The sequence below is a fragment of the Vespula pensylvanica genome, chromosome 1 (assembly GCF_014466175.1).
Source record: "Vespula pensylvanica isolate Volc-1 chromosome 1, ASM1446617v1, whole genome shotgun sequence".
Lineage (NCBI taxonomy): Eukaryota > Metazoa > Arthropoda > Insecta > Hymenoptera > Vespidae > Vespula > Vespula pensylvanica.
Genome location: NC_057685.1, coordinates 14,586,251 through 14,606,706, shown reverse-complemented (window position 1 = coordinate 14,606,706; position 20,456 = coordinate 14,586,251). Strand labels below are relative to the sequence as shown.

General features: G+C 35.5%; 2 protein-coding genes across 4 annotated transcripts in view; one reads left to right on the top strand and one right to left on the bottom strand.

Moving 5' to 3' along the window:
- LOC122631806 overlaps positions 1–20,456 on the top strand; it is a 321,354-nt gene that overhangs the window by 253,080 nt on the left and 47,818 nt on the right. The gene's annotated exons all lie outside the window — the stretch shown is intronic.
- On the bottom strand, positions 3,147–12,361 carry LOC122631899. 3 transcript variants are annotated; one of them, XR_006327780.1, is made up of 3 exons: positions 12,146–12,361; positions 9,177–9,300; positions 3,147–3,819 (listed from the first exon to the last, which is right to left on the bottom strand). XR_006327780.1 is itself a non-coding variant. In XM_043818111.1 (3 exons), exons 1-3 carry the CDS (start codon positions 9,534–9,536, stop codon positions 3,482–3,484), a joined length of 471 nt encoding a protein of 156 aa, XP_043674046.1. In that variant the 5' UTR covers positions 9,537–9,758; the 3' UTR covers positions 3,147–3,481. The 3 variants fall into 3 exon arrangements, 1 of the variants encoding a protein (XP_043674046.1); XR_006327781.1 differs by having other exon boundaries at positions 9,191–9,300; positions 12,146–12,356; XM_043818111.1 differs by lacking the exon at positions 12,146–12,361 and adding an exon at positions 9,514–9,758 and having other exon boundaries at positions 9,191–9,300.

Sequence of the window (20,456 nt, the reverse complement as noted above, 5' to 3'; positions counted from 1 at the left end):
TCTCTCTCTCTCTCTCTCTCTCTCTCTCTCTCTCTCTCTCTCTCTCTTGCTGCTCTGTGCTAGTAATTCAAATTTGCATACTATCAGAAATGCATCGTAGACGGAATCGTGAATAAACCTAACCCACGCGTGTCCGGCCACGCTTGCCATAATAAAGGACGGATTTATGGACAACTCGGGATTCGTATATTCCTGCATTCTCCTTGCCAAGCATCTCGGGCCCTATCTTTCTTCCTTCGCTTCTGTCCTCCTTTCTGTCTTTACTATAATCGAGAATATTAGAGACTCCTCTTAGATCCTCCTGACCAAAATTAGCACACCAAAATGGCCATCTCTGTGTGTTATCGTGAATTTGCATATCCAGGGTCTTGAGATAGATAGATAGGTAGATAGATAGATAGATAGATAGATAGATAGATAGATAGATAGAGATTGGGAGATATAGAGATAGAGAAAAAGAGAGAGAGATCAGAGGAAGTGAGAAACTCGAGGAAAGTAGATAGGTAGAACGAGATGGAATATTCCTTCCGTCGAAAATCTGCTAGATTACTTGGCGTACTGGTCTTGCCTATTATGCAATTTGAGTAACAAACACAATTATTTTCTATAATGATAATAACTACTCGAGTACGTTAACTTTTTTGTCATTATTACATCCAACTCTCATTCATTAAATTGCTAATTGTAAAACTAACAACGTGTGTGCGTTTCTCCTATCTGTATTTAATTAATTATTTATGCATTACGATTTAAATTGCAACGATCGTGGCTTTATTCATCGTCTAAAATAACAACAACGGTAAACGTAAGTACTAAGAAATATAATAAAGTCGACATACATATGTATGTATATACATATATGCGAAGAATATTTTCAAATGCAAACCAATTAAATACGCCAAGCGATGAATGTTCCACGATCGTTTGCGTGTAAATTCACCGACGTAAATGTCACTGCATCGCCATAATATCATAATGACATAATATATTACACGAGATGAGTCAAATCGAGTGGCAGCAAGCGGAAACGTCGCTAAGCGGAAACACAAAGATTAATTTAAAGCGTAATTGTCGATGAAAAGCATTTCTATTAAGCATTTAACGCTCATCGTGATACGATTACGAAATGGATGGCCATTAATCGATATAGTACGTCGAGCATGAATATCTAAAGAGAATAATGGTTGTTAAACGCTTACATTGAGAAAATCTATTCGCGAAGAAGTCACGTCGTAACTACAAAAAAGAAAATCCCTGATGCAAATCAGTCCTCGTGAACTCATTCAGATTCTCCTCTGTCTTTTTCTCCTCTTTCTCGAGACAATCGTACTTTTACGATAAGAACTTTTTTGAATGGACTCGTAGCGAAAATGAGAGAGTTTCATATCGAAGCTAAATTCGATTACGCCAACGAAAAACTCAACGAGTTTTATTGTGAAAGGAAGCAAGACGAATTTTCTTCTGATCTCTCCTTTCTGTCTCACGTGCTTTTACGAACTCTACAAAATCGTGAATGGTTGAAAAATATAAAAGAAGTAAATACACATTGGTCCCTGAAAGAAGAGGAGCTTTCCAAAACACTCGATGTGGAATGACCCGTTTACCTTCTTTGATAGTTTATCCTATATATATATATATAGTTTTGAATATATGTATCTTGTGTGTAGATATATCCTTTTCAACATTTTTTCTTTTTTTATCTAAAAAAAAATTCTCTTAAATTCGTCAATATTTTTTGTTCTATTTACCTATCATTAAATGATCGATATTAATATATTTTTACCCATATGCATGTCTAGATGTAAAAATAATATATACTTGCCGACATTTCATTTTTTATTTCTTTACCTATTTAAAAAAAAAAAAAAATTCTCTTAAATTTGTTGATACTTAATGCATCATTCAAGACCGATATTAATATATTTTTACCAAGATGTATGTTTACGTGTAAAGATAATGTAGCGAAATACTGTATTGGCGTTGCTCGGGCTGCTTCCGAACGAAACTTTGGGTTTAACGGAGAAAAACTTTCCACTTCACGTTCCTATCAGAAAACTTTCGATCTCATCCTCCGCCATGTTACCGCTGTCTTTTCTCTTGAACCAATCTATCTTAATCGAGCTTCGTTATCGATAATCATCGAAAAATATCCGAACGGAGAAAAGAAAATATATCGTACACAGAATTTCTTTCCTTGCTGACTTTTGCTTTTCGTAAAATATATCGAAATTTTCTCGGATATAATTCCAAATATATTGTGGATATCTTATAGCGTTGGAGAAAAGAGCACCCATTTGCAGGCTAGAATGGACAATTCAAAATCTTCAATTTATGAGGAAACTTTTCTCGCAAAACTTAGGAAAAGATTTCTCTACATCTTTCTCCCTCTCTCTCTCTCTCTCTCTCTCTCTTTCTCTTTGTGAATTCTCAAAGGGAATTCATCATCGAAAGAAAGAGAGAGAGAGAAAGAGAGAGAGAAAAGATACTATTATCAAGTACTAGCCACAAATATTCTGAAACCTCCTCCCATTCTCAATCGCGTGCGTTATCAATGATTAATGTGTCGACGCGTCATACGTTCGTGCATCGCTTACGAATCGATTCTGGTGGAAACTTTGTTATACAAAAGAGTTATCGCGAGACATTCAAAAAGAACCAAAACATTTTATTCGAGTTCTCGTATATTCGAATTACTTTTAAAATAATATAAAAAAATAAATTATCTTTTTTCTAATAATACTTTACGTAAAGATGAAGAAAAATTTTCTGAAACTGTTGAAGAAAGATCAAGAAAAATCGAAAAGAATTGTTTATATTACAGATTATTCGAACGAATTATTTAATTCAATTAATTGCAAAAATAGCACGATAATGTATAACTGTTTTCGAACACATTGTACATGTTAATTTGCAAGTATTATATAAAAGCTATAAATGAAATCTATTCTGAAGCATAATTTAATTCGAATGCGTACGAAGTAATATTTCTTAGTAGGGAATAATATTTGAAAAATCGCTCGTAAGAAAACAACTTAAGAAACTCGATATTAATATTCTCGAATTGATATTTTATCGTTTCACGATAAATGATAAAAACATCTGAGGAAGAACTAATGATAAAATCAAAAGAAAAAGGACAAGAAGAATACCTTTGAATTGAAGTTATGAGTTAAATCTTCATTTTTAATCCGCAAAGTTTACTACAAACTGAAATATTTTTTTCCGAATTCATAAACATTTAGTCACGATTGGATATCATATATTCGACCATTTCGATTAGCTATCTACGGAAACATATTTGTATTTTCAAATATTATATTTAAAACGGATATGTATGTACTTCATATCAAATATGCATATTTCGCGAAAATAAACAAACAAATCCTGAAAAATTGATATATGTATGTTGCTGCTTCGAACATAATTACGGGATGGAAAACGATCGACCGAACGGTTTTTCATCCCTTAGACAGAACCATTTTTATCCCCTTGAATCGTCCAAAATCCAATGTAACAAAGGATGGATAAGAGAGAAGAGAGATATCGAAGAAGGGACGAATGGGAACTTCACGAGTAGCTCTTGAGAAGCGAAGAATGGACGATTGGCAAACGGAAAGACGCATATCCGTTCGGCTGTGAGCCCTTCAACCGGCCGTTTGATCCAATTTTTCCTCTCTTCTTTGTCACTCCTTCTCCCCCTTACCTCCTCATCTCGTTCCTCTTTTTCTTCGGCATATCGGTCGTAGTTCGTGCATGAAATTTTATCGTAAAGCTCGAAAGAGACTAGCACGCTCGATAAATCTTCAGCGTGTCGTCCACCTGTAAGGAAACGATAATCGTTCTTCACTAAGTAAGGAAACGTCACAGCTTAAAAGGGTGAACAAAGAGAGAGAGAGAGAGAGAAAGTGAAGGAAAGAGAGAGAAAGAAGTTACAAAAATCGACCTACAAAACAGTAAGAGCCATCAAAGCATCGTAAACAAGTGCGCATCCTTTATCGTGAATTTTACGATCCGAATGAGGAGCAGAGAAAATAGAATAAGAATTTATTATGCGCTTCCATATAACGTCCCAACCCATTACTCTTACTGCACGCATAAACGTACATACACAAAAACATACACGGAAATATACAGAGAACTCGCTTATTCCTCTCGAGTGAATTCACTGCACTGATAAATACCTAGAACATTGTAGTTTATGCATATTCTTTCGCCGTACGGTTTTTACTACCTTCATTTATATTCCTCGCAAAATGACAAAGTCGGGATGCTCGAGAGAGAATCAAGATGGTAAAAGTCTGTGCGAGCTTGACTTTTATTCGTTCTCTATCCGTTCGTAAAGTTCAGCGAATCCGATCGGCTCTCTTTGATCTCTTCGCGTTTTGCGATCGAAGCAGTAGCATCGGCACGATGCACAGCAAACAGCTGTATTTACAGAAACTACCTTCATATTGGCAAACATTACTGGAAGCAATTAACGAAATCTAGGTCAAAGATTTCTTTTTCGAAAACTCCAAGTTGATGAGGCCGAGCGTACACTCGAAATAAAACGAATTCCATCGGATCCAATTCGGAAAATTGGAAGAAAGAAGAGAGAGGTCGTTCTTTTTTTTTCCAAGAAGAAAAGTGGGGAAAAAATATGTATATACAAATTTTACGAGCCACCGTCGACCACGCCTCTCGTTCCTCTCGTTCCTCTCGTTTGTATCATTCGTTTCGTTCGTTCGTTCGTTTGTTCGTTCGTTCGTTCGTTCGTTCGTTCGTTCGTTCGTTCGTTCGTTCGTTCGTTCGTTCGTTCGTTCGTTCATTCGTTCATTCGTTCGTTCGTTCGTTCGATAGATATAACCGTATCTATATCTACGAGAGAGTGAAATATTTCCGTACATTCGAAATGGAAGGTCTAGGCGACAAACGTTCTGCCGAACGTGAACATAGATATGCGGTAGTCAAGCGCAACTACTACGATCGATGTCGCTCAAGAAGAATGGTCCTTTGTTTTCTATTCTAAAATAGTAGATGGATCAACGTACCTCGATAGGAATGTACTTTCGATTGATACTTCGTTGTATCCATTGTGCGTTATACCATACGCATGGCACTTGGCATAGTAAACGCATGTACCAGCTTTTTGGTCACATGGGAACGTGAGAGAGAGAGAGAGGGGGGGGGGAGGGAGAGAGAGAGAGAGAGAGAAAGAGAGTAATCACAAACGCAGACACTCCACATATGTACATATATACGCTTTCGCGATATATCAGCTTCTCCCAGGGGCACATATTGGATCGTAAAACGTCATTAGATATTCATTCGTTATTCTCGCTCGATCGGGCAACGGTCTGACTCCCAATGGTGCCGTTTCCTTGATCTTTAAACATCGTTTGCCCACGAGGAACGACCTATAAAGCATCGTTCCGTGGGTGCACGTTCGCGACGTTTCTTTTCCTTTCTTTCTTCCTTTTCCTTTCCCTTCTCTTTCGTTTACGTGTCTCACTCGCTATCTCTGTATCTACCGAAACCTTTGGTTCTTCTATTTTTCTTTTCTTTCTTTCTTTCTTTTTTTCTCTCTTTCCCTCTTATTTCTTTTTCTCCTCTTCTACCTCGCAATTTTTTTACTCACACTGGATAAGAGACGAGCTAAGGATGCAACTCTCGAAGAATCGGTGCAGCTGCCGTGTGCAATAAAAGAAATAGTCGAGTATCAAATGGTCCTTAACGGTCGACGAACTCAAACCTATGAATCCAAGATTTCTTCGCGCCCATCGACGCGACCCAATCGATAGTCGTCTTATCGATAACGGAAACCGTTCGAAAGGATGTTCGAAATTATAAACGTGTCTTGACTTCGTTGTCGATAAAAAGAAAGCGAAGGAGGGCACGTGCTTCTTCGTCGACGTCTCTCCTTTTTTTTCCAACACTCAAATGCGAAATAAAACGACGAAAGGCACTTGTCCCGACTCGCTGATACTGAAGGATGCTACGAGCGAATTTGCTTCGAACGTTTAAGAGCCACGGCCTCATTAACTTCTCGGAGGATCGATGAAAATGGAGAAGGATAAGATTCTGTTTCTTTCATTTCAGTTGAAATCAAATCTATCTATCTCTACTATTTTCTTTTTTTGCATTTTTTATTTTTCTTATTTTTCTTTCCCTCTAAATTTCTTCGAATCTTCGAATACGCTTTAACTTTCTTTTACTGTTTCGTTCTACCTATCTTTCCCTATGCTACAATCATATAACTCTTTCCTTCGCTATTATAATTTTTCGAACGTCATCGAATCTAAGATTTCCTTCTCGAATCTAAATAAAAAAATTTCCTTTTTTCGAAAACCGAATGATAGAACGTTTTATCCCGTTTCACATTGATTCTCGTTACTCGGATCGTTACAAAATAAAATATTTACTTAAATCTAATTTGTAATAGCGTAACTGTATATGAGTTAAATAGATCGATCTAACATAAAGTTTGCTTTTTTTTGTTTTAGGTAAGGATTCGTTCCGTGTTTGAAAGGACGTTAATTATCGGTGCGAGAACTTGGAGCGATAGAATAATGGAAATTTCATAATAAAGTCAAACGTAACTTTGATTCCTCCTAAAGAAGGTATACCTAGTTATAGTAGATATATATACAGATAGATACATACATATATATATATATATATATATATATATATATATATAGCCGATCCGCAAGGAGTATAGCACGTAATACGTCACACGTAAAAGCTACGACGCTTTTTGCAGCGTAGATGGCAGCCTCAACTCATTCCCAACCACCCCCGTTTCATGTTTTGTTAGCCCCCCGTTTATTTCTCGAGCATGGTCCAGCTTCTATCTTGTTACACGTTGACCCGGACTTCGCTCGTCATGTCGCTCGTCATGATCCTCCGTTTTCTTGAGACAGAAAACGTGACTAGACGACGCGACGGAGAGAAACGTCGGAGATATATAGTATGTCGAACAAAAAATGACTTCTCGAAGCTCCCGTATATCTAACTATCTCGATTGAAAGGAAAAAAAAATATTTTCGAATGAAGAAACACGTGACTTTATATTTTTTACTTCTTTTATTTATTTTTATTTTTCATATGTTGTCTGTATCCTAAAATTAGAATGATAATTTAGCAATCGGCGAGAATCGATTGGTCGAATGAAAGAAACGAAATAACGTTATGTCTGGAGAAAAGTTCCGTCTATAAATTGAAATCGATAAAACGAAAAAAAAAAATTGGAACGAGATAAAATAAAAAAACGAAAAAAGGGGGAAGAAAAACTAGCAAGTGGGTCGATGGCTAGTTTACATAACGGATTTATCTTCGTATCTACAGAGCTATCTCTGTATCTTTCGAATTGCTGTATCGTTTCTCAATCGAGTCAACTATCGATGTTCCACCACTCGACTAACTATTTATTCTTATTGCATTATGTTCGCCCTCCGAGTTTAAACGATAAATTAAAGTGAATTAATATAATGCGATGCAACTCCGTTTATTGCATTCCTCTATCTTTATCACACTATCTCTCTTTCTCTCTCTCCTCTCTCTCTCTCTCTCTCTCTCTCTCTCTCTCTCTCTCTCTCTTTCTCTCTCTTTCTATCTAACCCGTTATAAAATTTAACTACGATACATTTATGAATAATTTAAGTCTGTTCTGTCCACCGATAGATCGATTCTTTATTGTATTAAAAATTTTACAGGGAAATAGTGAGAATTTAAAAATTAATAATTGTACAAATTTTATCAATATATCGCATAAAAAAAATATATATATATATATATATATATATATATATATGTAAAAATTTTTACTACGTTTCTTTAGTAGATCCTCTCTCTGATTAGACGAACTTAAACATATGGAAATCTTTGTCCTTTTCAACCACGTCAAGTAGCTTCTAAAAGCGTAACAATGTATGACCAATTACATTCCATTCTCTTCTTACAACGTATTGTAGTACCACTTTCTGCATTGAAAAGCAGCATCTACTATATCCTAGCAGAATACTACTAAAACGTAATAATACTTATTTAGATGACATTTCATGAAATGCTGATAATTTTCTTCCTGATTATCGATAGTTAACAGTTTATAAGTACGTCTTTTGTTAATAGATTCTTTTGTATAAGAATATTTCATTTGAAACACGTAGATAGGTATAACGCATAATCTAGAAATAATTATCAAGTTAATTTTAAAAAATCTTATCAGATATATTACCAAAAATTTTATGAAATCTTGTCCGATCGATATTTTTTTCGAATCAATGAAAACGATTTGTCGTATCGTTCAGAATATAAACTAGCAAGCATTAGCAAATATTACAAAATTTCATACTTTCGTTGAAACTTCTAATTAGTTAAAGAAGTATCATCAGAGCCGTCGTTAAATAAAAAAATTCAATATCTTCTTCCACGGGAAACTTTGAAAAAACATCCTAAATATACATATTCATCTTCTTATACAAATTTCTTCTCAAGTAGAAGACACGCGTATATAATATCTATGTATAACATATATATATATATATATATATATATATATATATATATATATATACACGTGTGCAATACTCGATACGTCGAACTCGTTGGGAAACTTTGTTCGACTTTCGAAGGAATTCACAAAATTGCGAAAGGGAAGCGTTTCGAGCTTCGAACTTCAGAAAGACACCTTCGTTTTATCGCACGTTTCATGAGTTCCCATCAATATATATATATATATATGTGTGTGTGTGTGTGTGTGTTCTTTTTTCTTCTCTCTCCTTTTTCCTTTTTCTACGTACGTGCGAAAAGCACGAAAGAGAAAAATAGAAAATTTCGCGGTAGTCATGAAATAACTACTAGCAGCATACCTACGAACGTTTCGTTCAGATTCAATAGTAAAAAAAAAATTCTCAACTTTCTCGTCGCTTTGACATTTTGTTCTTCTTTTCTTTTACCTCTCGAACACGGTCAAGTACGTCGTGAACACGTTGGTAGAAACAGAAAGAGAAAAAAGAGAGAGAGAGAGAGAGAAAAGGATATTGCAATAGAGAACTATTCGTAAAATGGATATAGTACTCTTTATAATTTTTTTCCTACCATTATCGTTTTTCCAATAAAAAAAAACGAGATAGAACATCGAATATTTTTATAAATTTTATCATAATTTCGTATGCATTTCTTTCAGTTTTACGTACTTTTTGAAAATTACCTCGTATTACTTTGTTGACTTGACTTTTCGATCTTACATTAAAATCGTCGAACGCTGATGGATCGATAGTTGCTTGATCTACCTTCAAACGTGAGTTCTCTTTCGTCCGACTGAACAAAACAAGAAAATAAAGTTATTAGAGTATGAAATACGTGGCTATGATTATTTCATCGAATAGAAAAGTTTGTATAATGCTGCAAGAAGATTAGAACATGTCTTCATATGTAAATGACTAAATATTAGTATGTTAAAACAGATAGACTAGATTTAAATTAAGAGTAGTAAAATTCAAACATGTACGTTTTATAATACATCAGACTGACTAAGGTATGACGTAAATGTACATTTGTACTGTTCAAAGGATTAATGGGATTTGCTTTAGTCGACCGACTGTGAACTTTTCAAACGCGCACTTACACGCGCATTACGACACGTACGTACGTACGTACGTACATCGAACTAGATTTGCAAGCTCTCTTGATTTCTGAGACCCATGAATAAATCAGATCCTACTGACGCTACTCGAAGTACTTTATGTTTGAATACGAGCGTGACGATGAATGGTCAAATGACCGAATTCTACGAATATAAACTCTGTTCGTGCTTGTTAATCTCTCGATTTCTATGAAAATCAACCTAATTAGAGATAATTAGTGATGATGACGTTATCAAAAATCAAATCAGTCTTCTTCTTTTTTTTTGTCCTTTTCCTTCGATATTTTTTCATATCTCTGTCGATCTTTACACGTAATATGAATTTACTGTTATACGTTGTAACTTCGCATTTGATTTCTGCGTTTGAAAAAAAAAAAAAGGAAAAACAAAAAAGGAAAAGCCGAGGGAAAAACTAACTCTCGCGAAATTTCTCTCAAAGTTAAGAGAGGAAAAAAAATAAGAAAAGAAAGAATAGAGATAAGAGCAAAGAATTTCGGATGGAACGACAAAACTATTCTCTTCCAACCATGAGAATTAGATTGGCTGATGTCAAAGGGAGGAGTAGGTTTGCATAAGGTAAAAGTCCAATATCGTAGAGACGTAGTTCTGTTGTCTTTCGAATAAAGAGATTTCAAAGAACACGATACTTTCCGTTTCTATTCTTATTTCTTTCGTTTCTTCTTCTTTTTTTTTCCTTTTTTCTTTTAGAAAAAAACCCTTTTCCTTTCTATGTCTCTCTCTCTTTCTCTCTCTCTCTCTCTGTTTTATTTTTCTTTTCTAAGCAGACCTTCTTATAATCAAAATGAAAGAAGGAAATGATGGGTTGCTATATATCAAACGTATCATCATAGTATGCGGTGTGTTTCGGATTTTCTCGGTTCTGATAAGAACTACAGAACGACGTAGATAGAAATTTGTAGGAAAACTGTAACAATGTCATAGTTTGTATATAACCTTCGCAGTTTCATACTATCTTCTTTTTCTTTTCCCTTTCATTCTTCTTCTTCTTCTTCTTCTTCTTCTTCTTCTTCTTCTTCTTCTTCTTCTGTTTTCTGCTCCATAAGCTCGTTCCCACGGTGCGAAAGAAAGATTTGTAACTTGTGATATTGAAAAACGCTGGAGGCTTTCACTTCCATGAGCTTACCATTTTCCTTCTTCATCCCTTCGATGTTCTATCGGTCCGTCTATATCTTTATGTCTTTTTAAAATCTCGCTCGCTGATTCTCCTTTGTATTTCAATAAATTCTTTTCACCATTGTTTCGTTTCATCGTCGTCGTAAATTTTTCTAATTTATCCCGATGAAAATTTCATCCTTGTACTGTGTTCTAATGCGAATGTTTAGATAAAAAAAAAAAAAAAATAATAATCGATTCGAGCACGAAGATATTTATCTAATACACGTTCGCATGAATTTATTGAGATTACTTTTCCCATAGGTTTTCAATAGAAAAATGTAAATCGCGATCATAGATGATTGTTTCTAATCGAAAAATCGATTACAAATTATCGCAAGCATCTAATACTACGCTTTTCATTCTCTTACACCACTCAACTTCTTTAAAAGCATCGATCGAAGTTCTCAAACGAGTTTTCTCCGAGCAAAGAAAAAAGAAAAAAGAAAAAAAAAAAAAGAGAAAAAACAGGAAAAGAAAAAGGAACCGAAGAGAGAAGTAAAGTTTCTTTTCCTCTTTTATTCTCCTCGATATCTCGTAGATATTTTTAGGCCTTCATTCTACTCGACTTCGGTCGAATCGTATACCGGCCGATACTCGACGATGCACGAACAATTTTTCGCTTTTTCCGAGTTCCGTCAAATAATTTTCACAGTAGTGCTTAACGTTGGAACAGCTATCGGATCTGCGTCTATTGACTCGTTGAAACTCGCACCCAAGCGAAAGCTCTCAAGAGAAAAGCGCTTCTAATTTCCAACGATACCGTCGAACGGTGCACGACGAGTGCACTGGCCGACTATCCAGCCTCTCGACTACTCCTCTCCTCTCACCTATTCCCCCTTCTTCTTCTCTCTATCTTTATATCTTTCTCTATTTGTTTCTTTTTCTCTTCCTCTTTGTCTCTGTCTTTATCTCTATCTCTTTCTCTGTCTTTATCTCTGTCTCTGTCTCTGTCTCTGTCTCTGTCTCTACTGTCTCCTTTCCATACTATTCTACATCCTCTTCTTTTCTAGATGCAAACCCTCACGTACACCTTTCGTATTCATCCCTATAGTATTTCTTTCATTCCCGTCCAACTGTGATTTACGATCCCCCTTTTGTTTCAAAAATGGCGAAGGAAAATGATTTAAACTAAGAATCTCTTTATTTCTTTTTCATCGTTTTGTTCGGAATCAGGAAAGAGCGTTTTCTGAAATTTCTACTCTCTACCGACTTTAAATTTAATTCTCACCAAAGAAGAAAAAGAATTATATCGAATTTTTATCCAATTAATATTAGCCGTGGTTTCGAACGATTTTTGTTAAGATAAAATTTGAAATAAAATAGAAAATTAAAGTTAAGACTTACCGATAGCCTTTGATCTTCCATGATGCTTACTCTGCTACGACGTAACTACGACTGCGACGTACATAATTAACGAAACGGGATTAAACGAAACAGGAAGGAAAAAAGAAACACAGCGGTCACATTGCCATGTAACGATAGATACGTGTCTGTTTATCTACCAATAAACTATAAATAAAAAGGTCACTGCGATTGGATCGATGAAACGTTCTCAATGTTGTTATGTGTTGTAACAACAATGATTATTCATAACATTATCTGAATTCTAAGAATCTAATAATGAAATGGAAGTTTTATTAATTAACAATTCTTATACTCGTCCATGAATAGATCCGTGAATAGATCCGTAAATAGATTATACACCGATATGATATATATATATATATATATATATGTACATGTATATGTTATACTAACGTAAAATAAACAGAGGTAAGAGCATTCATAGTACCGTGGATTTACCAATGAAGCTAATCCATAGAGACGCAAATACTGATGCTAAATTCCGAGTGGAACACTGCAGGTGCGTGTAACGCTTAACATTCTATATGTTTGAATATATAGATACGTATGCATATATATCTATATTACAACAATCCACCCGTGTCCATTATTAGCATATAGGAAATCTCTCTGCGGCAGGAGAAAGTTTTGTTTTTATGTATGAACCTATACTATCACTTCAATATCTTTTTTTATAGAAAAAAGTATGATCGTGTATCGAAAATATCGGTGTGAAAACATCTGGCTACAAGAAAAAAGAAAGATGTATGAATAATTATGCCTATTATTTACTTATATTATTTTGTAGATATTATTCGATAAATTATGTGTATATATATATATATATGCATATATATATATATATGTTCATGTATATATTCATAATGAAGTTTTAATTAATCCAAAATTAATTATACTTTATAAAGCGTTCAATCGCGTTGATAATTCATACGCGGTAGGAAAACACACGATACTCGTGACCTGTTTGTTATCACGAAAGGATTTTGGAAAATTTCTCAGGTAACAAACGCGTTTGAAATTTTAGATACTCACGTCAAAACGCGTGATGGACTTTTATCTCACCGCTTCAGAGTTTCGAAAAAAATAAAAAATAAAACATTTTAAATTTATTGTCGCTTGTATCACACGTACGTTGAGAGAGAATCATTGGTGTATACGTAAAGAGTGAAATTTTTCGATTACTTTTCTACGGAACTATAACTCGACGACGTTGGGTAATAGATTTTATTCGATCGAGCGATAACGGTGAATCGATCGTACCAGTCGAATAAAATAAGAGTGAGAGGCTAACGCGCGAAATCGGAAGCCCAGCGAAAAGTGGTGAACCGTGCCAGAGACAAATCGGTGGACCCACAACAGAGTGCACCCTACTAGTGCACGTTATTTTTATTGTTCCTGCACTTTTCGAAAGAACGACGCTTTCCATGATAAACGAATGAATCACCGAATCCGATGTCTCGTTCCATTTCGTGATTTATTTATCGTCTAACCCAACGCCATATTTCGTAGGAAAAATTATTCCTATTCCGTGGAGCGTCTACTGCGGCCGATATCTTTGACTTGACATAGACGCGAGTAAAAATATGTATGAATAGGAGATATCCTTGTGACATTAAGTTAACATGGATATAAGTACATATGTATCATATATATATATATATATATATATATATATATATATATATATATATTGAAATGAAATCGGTTCGAACAAAGAAGTCCCATGATTTTCAAATCACTGAGATTTACATAATGCATCGTGAAAGAAGAAATTCGTAGGCGATATGTGATCTAAGTTTTTCGAGAAATTGCAAGATTCCATATTCCCCTTTTTCTTTCTTTTTCTCCTCTCTCTGGACACGATAGTAGAGCTTCGTCTTGGTTAGGCGACCAACAAATGTCAGAAACGATTCGGGCTGATGCCTCGAATCGAATCACGACGAGACAGGGACTTTGGTGGTAAGCCTGACGACGACCATCAAATGACATCGACAGTATCCGTCGACGGCTGCTACGACTACACCGCTTGCAACTTGCACGCTCTTCACGTAGTTACGCACGAGTAAGCAGAACCGATCATCCCTTCTCTCAAACCACCCTCTATTCTCTCTCTTTCTCTCTCTCTCTCTCTCTCTCTCTCTCTCTCTCTCTCTCTCTCTCTCTCTCTCTCTCTGTATAGATAGCTGTACGACGAAGCTTCTCGAAATACTCTAGAGTTCCTTTGACGATGGTGCATCACGATGATCGAATTTATAAAATAGCACGACTCATCAAAGAGTAATTTTCTCATGGATGTGGCTCGCTCGTTAAATAGCACTTTGAACGAAATTTCATATTCACTGTTGATGAAGGAATACTTATAAATTTAATCTTTTTGATATATGTGTATATCATATATATTGAATATAGCATATATATTGATATATATATATATATATATATATATATATATATATATATATATACATATATTCTATATGAAACAAGAGAGAAAAACAGAGAGAGAGGAAAAGAGAAAAAATATACGAAAGCTAAAAATATTTCGTTAAACTAATATGAGATTTCTATTTATTTATTTTTACATATTTCACCAAATCATATATTTCTAAAATACTTTTCCATTTCGTTTCGTATAATTTTCTAACAAGAGAAACGTTAAAAACTAGCCGTACTAGATATAACGACGAACGATAATCTTAACTCGTTTGATAAGTCATTATGAATAGACCCTCGCATCAGATTTACTCGAGTGGATCTTATTCATTCATTCTGGACTTGACAGATTCACGCGAAAAGGAACAAAAGTAAACAAACTACCGGAGGTTTCGTGTTCCACGTGTTCCTTTAGACTAACCTTTTAAACTTGTTCCCTGCGATATTTTACATAGGGTAGCTAACCTCTCCACATAGGGTAACCTCGTCCCAAATAGGCATACGAACGACGTGTCCTCGTGCTACGGAACGATGTAGTCAGTTTCGGATGCATAATGTAGTCCCTTGAGTCTCACCGATCTTGTCCTCACATCTCTTAGAAAGCCAGCAGCAGACGCAGCAGACACGAGCGTCACCAACGACGTTCCTTCCACGTCGTGACCAGGCTGAGAACGAACACACTCGGATTACGGTGTTCTCTCGCTCTTCCTTATATAATACGAACGGAGGATGATCCATGCATCGATCCATACTCCTATCTATCTTTATCTTTCTCTCTCATAGTCTTTCTATTTCTATGTATATATCTATATCTATATCTATATCTATATCTATCTCTATCTCTATCTCTATCTCTATCTCTATTTCTATCTCCATCTCCATCTCTAGATCTATTTCTCTTATTCTTCTTTCAGAACCGACTCTATAACGCGCAAATCTCCTTTCCCATGTGTCAACTCCATAAGTCACGGGATATGGGATTGGAAAGAGTTTAAGGCTATCTTTCAAATACACCTTCTAAGATACGTTCGAAGACACTTTTTAACTGTGCACTGACGACGATCCTTTCTATACGATGCCTGGTAGCTTCTCGATATAAATACCCCTGGGAATTCTCTGCATCTTGTGATCGCAACGTTATGCACTCTGACGTTCATCGTTCTATAAACTCCGTTCTATCTTTCAGAGAGGAGGTTATCAAGCTTCGCTGATCATAATAGAAGGAACGCTTCGAGCAAACGAGAATCCGCTCCCTTTCCAAATAAATTTTAAATTCGTGTTTATGCATATACAGAAAATTAATAATAGGACGATAATAGGACTTTATTCAGCGACTTTTCATTGCTTGGCACTATTTAAATGAAATGCGTAAATTAGCGAGGTATCGCGTATTACAGAGATATTTAAATTGTAAATTTAAGCCACCGGAAAACATTACGGTCTCATATTTCTTATTCCTATTAAAAATCCTTATATGATACGAACGTTTTTCCTGATCTAAAAATTTACTTTTGTTACCATGACAGCGAACATAATATATCGTTCGTTCATTAACGACCTTTTTTTCTCTAAAGAAAATTAATGATTATGTATTGTCAGGGATGACGGGGTTAATGAAAGAAGGTCGCATGAATGATTAACATTTCCGTTCGATTCGCGTTTTTCTCGTTCGCACGAATTCTCGAAGATTGGCACGACTTGTACTTATACATTCCTAGCTAGTCGAGCTACGTTAGCTATGTAGCTACCATTGGTAGTCAACGACACTTAGCCTGACGTATATCTTCGATTTATATCGTTCCTTCGCGATTTCCCAAGTCAGCCACGAAATCCTTTACACGGAAAGAACCGATTCGTGATCGTCACAGTCGACGTACACGAACTTTTCGAAACGTTACATTCGCGAAATTCTCCTTCTCCTTCGGATTCGTATTTCTATTCGTGATATTTCTACCGCGTGTTTTCCATGCACGTTCATCGACGCGTAACACAGAGAGAACGATTCGTCTTTCACCGACATGAATACATTTCGATCCGTCAACAACAGAGTTGAATACCAACCAATGGAACACTGTTTGTTGTTATTTCAACTGCTTAATAATTCGATCGAAATCATTGAAGAATGATTCGAGTAAAGAAGAAGAGAAAATAGTAAAAAAAAAAAGAAACAAAGAAAAACGAAAAAGAAAAGAGAAAAGTAAAAGAGGAAAATAAGAAAGAGAAAGAGTTGAATAAATAAAAGAGTCATCCTGGAAATATGTGGGATGGGATGGTTACGGGTGGTGTAGGGGAAAGGGACGGACAGACAAGGATAGGATCGCTTTTTCCGGGGGTTAATTCAAAGAATGGAAGCAGTAATGTGCGCGAGTTTCGCGCGACGTCACCTACCGTACGTCACTCTTTGTATAATAATACCAGCCACCGATAGGACACGACTATGAAAAATGACCGAAAGTTCCCTACGGACGGAGACGCGAACGCGAATGAAGCAAAGAGAGAAAGAGAGAGAGAGAGAGAGAGAAAGAGAGAGAGAGAGAGAGAGAAAGAGAGAGAGAGAGAGATGGGCGGATGCAATGGGCGAAAGAGGCTGCCGTTGCTACTGGGTGGGGCTATTGATTGCCCATCGGCATTGTTGTCAGCCACGCGGCGAGCAACGCTGGGAAATAATGCGATATTACCGGGCGGAAAGCTGTGATAAATTGATATCTAAACCGCGGCTTTTATGACACCAAACTGGTACGTTCGACGAAATTTACATTACCACGTCTTTCTTTCCTTTTTTTTTTTTTTATTTTGGTCCCATTACTATAATATCGTTATTATTATCTAGGAAATTTTGTTTGTTTCTATGCAACGATGCTTCATACATCGAATATCAGAATTTTGAATAACATTTTGCCAACCACTTAAATTAGCCCGATTGGACATTGAGTACCATACAATTTAACTTTGATATATGTGTATACGTTTCTAATTTCTGTCATGAATATTATGCACGTAATACATATTGTATTACGAAATTTACATTATCATGTCTTTTTTTGGTCTTGTTTTATTATTATGACATTACTATCATTATTCAGGAAATTTTGATTCTCTATATGCAAGACTGCTTGATAAATCGAATACCAGGATTTTAAATGACACTTTGCCAACCACTTAAATTAGCCTGATTGGATGCTGAGCACCATATAAATTAATTATGATATATATATATATATATATATATATATATATATATATATATAATATGTCGCTATATATAATTTGTGCTAAATATTGTAAATAACGATATACATATATATGTAGATATATGCGTTTGGAAATTATGGTCGATAATAAATATTTATACATGTATAGTGATGTGTATGCGAATAGGGATACTGATTACCATTTGTACATCGATTCTCTCTTATCGATTTTTTGTTATATCAAGTTAAAAGATTTCCCTCCATTACGTGCTTTTGTGTATGATAAGACGATACAAATTGTTCGTTACAATAACTAAAAAGGGATTCATCTATTCGCCTTCCACTACGATTAATCGATCTTCACTCGTAGAAATAGCTTAGTTGTCTGCCAACACCTGAACGATCTTTCGAATAGTAGTTTCGTTTTATCGTTCCAGTTTCATTCATCTTCTAAGTGGATCGCACGCACAAAAAACTTTTTCGCTCGGACGTTTTATCTTTTTCTTTAGATGCTTTCGAGGAACCCAATGGATTTATTCAATATCCTTTCCTTTCCAACTTATATATAGGATTGCCAACATATTTGGATTATTAATCAAAGAATAAAATACAATCGAAAGATTTAGTCATACATATGTATATACATACATATGTATGTATTATATTACAATTATCATTTAATATTCAATTCAACACAATATATGAATATTGTATAAATCGTAAAACAATTATTGTCAATGATTAATTATAATTACACTGTTGTTAATTAGCAAAATTCCTTCATTATGAATGATCGTTAACAACAAGATTATATTGCATCTAATCGAATTTATCTTTATTTCCGGCTTAAAGTGAACCATAAGTAACGAGAAAAGATAATTGGAAGAGATTCTCTTTTCACATTCTTGAATTTTAGAGTACCGCCCTTTAAGCTTGGCTTTAAATCATCGTAGAAAGCACAAGGATGCGCATAAACTTCTGTATATTGAATATATAGTCAAAGAGACACAACGTGAGTTGCGATTTAATGAGCGGATACCTTTGATTAAATCGTACGTAGTGAAAAGCGACGTTTCGAAATAATCTGTTCGTGGGTGTTGAAAGGAAAAAGAAAAAGAAAAAGAAAAAAAAAGAACGAATTCGGTTTAACGTTCCAATAATCATTACGTGTTTAGAAAGGTAGAGGCGTAATGTTAAAACAGAGGGACCGATATGCGAAATCGGATATTGTTACATATTCTATTCCGTTACATCGCTATCTCAGTTGATTCGTTCCGCTTCTTCCATATAATACGATAGCTCTTCTCTCTCTCTCTCTCTCTCTCTCTCTCTCTCTCTCTCTCTCTCTCTCCCTCTCTCTCATACACATCTCTCTGACGTTTGCATATATATCCTACGTATACTATGTATGCGTGTTTCAACGATGTATCTACACATATGTATATACCACCCGCACGGAACAAATATGTTCGCTCCGCTTTCTGATTGATCAATTCCATTGTATCCTATCTGTGTAGCGCGGAGTATAATTTAACGATATAAATTTCTATTCCATTGCGCTCGCGAGTTTGCCTCTAATTTTACGTTCATCAAAATCATTCGCTAAAATTGGAGATATGTGATAATGAGAAAGGAATTATCTATCTATGTCGATTATATGGGTGTCGGCTAACAATGAGCATTAAACGGAAATGCATTTGGTACAAGCACGATAAGATCGTTACGATCGTTTGAGAGGGAAAAATAGAAATGTATCGTTAAAACCTATCCGCACATAGATAGACGATGAAAAATTAATAAAAAGCCACATCGATGACTTTTCCATTTTAATATAAAGTCTCGAGAAGAAACGAATTTTTTTAATGATACTGGCGCGAAAGAAGAAAGAATTCCTCCCAAAAGCATTTGCATCGAAATCGGCTGCCCGAATAATCATACATAGGTGTATACCTAGGTATACTCTCACACATAGCACGCATTTTAAATTGAAAATTTCATCAGGGAACGCTCATTGTGGAATCTCGCGAGAAATTGGAATTTTTTTACATGCCCCCTTTGGGAAACCTTATAAAATTCTTTATTTTCTTCCGCATCGAAACTACTACGCTCTTTATACATCTTTTATCTCATACGACGAAAAAACTGTCTGTTCTACGATCGAAATTGTAATCAAAGATTCGTGGTTAGTCGTTGAATAATGCAAGAGTCATCGTGAATGTAAAGATACCATACCAAGCTTGCTAGAGACCGATCGTTAAACATTGTTCCGCGTACTGTTTAGTAGAACCAGCCGATATCCAAACTCATCCCTTTATCTGGCGCGTTCCAGCACCCTCGGTTTACAGCAAAATCCTGCTTATCTCGCAGGACGATGTCCTTCGTCCAAAATCACGACTAGGAAGGAAGGCAGCGAAGCTAAGTTATCGTTGTCGCAGTTACAACCCTATATTATCGGTACTAGTTTATATTCTTGCCCAATGACAACGTGAGAAAACAATCGAACGAAATAACGAAGGGATCTTTTCGAAAAACGTGACGTACAAATAAAATAAATCACGTGTTATTCTCTACGAAATAAATTGACGGTAAAAGGACACTTGGGACATACGAAGCGAATGTTTTCGGATTCGTCCCTACGATGATACAACAAATACGACGAAACTCGT

What these genes read in the sequence shown, in the direction of transcription:
- LOC122631899 (XM_043818111.1), bottom strand. Translation starts at nt 9,536, where the DNA reads ATGTACATTTACGTCATACCTTA. An exon ending in TACATTTACGTCATACCTTA is followed by an intron (nt 9,301 to 9,513) that starts GTCAGTCTGATG and finishes TGTTTTGTTCAG; the next exon opens with TCGGACGAAAGAGAACTCAC. An exon ending in AGTCAACAAAGTAATACGAG is followed by an intron (nt 3,820 to 9,190) that starts GTAATTTTCAAA and finishes GTTTCCTTACAG; the next exon opens with GTGGACGACACGCTGAAGAT.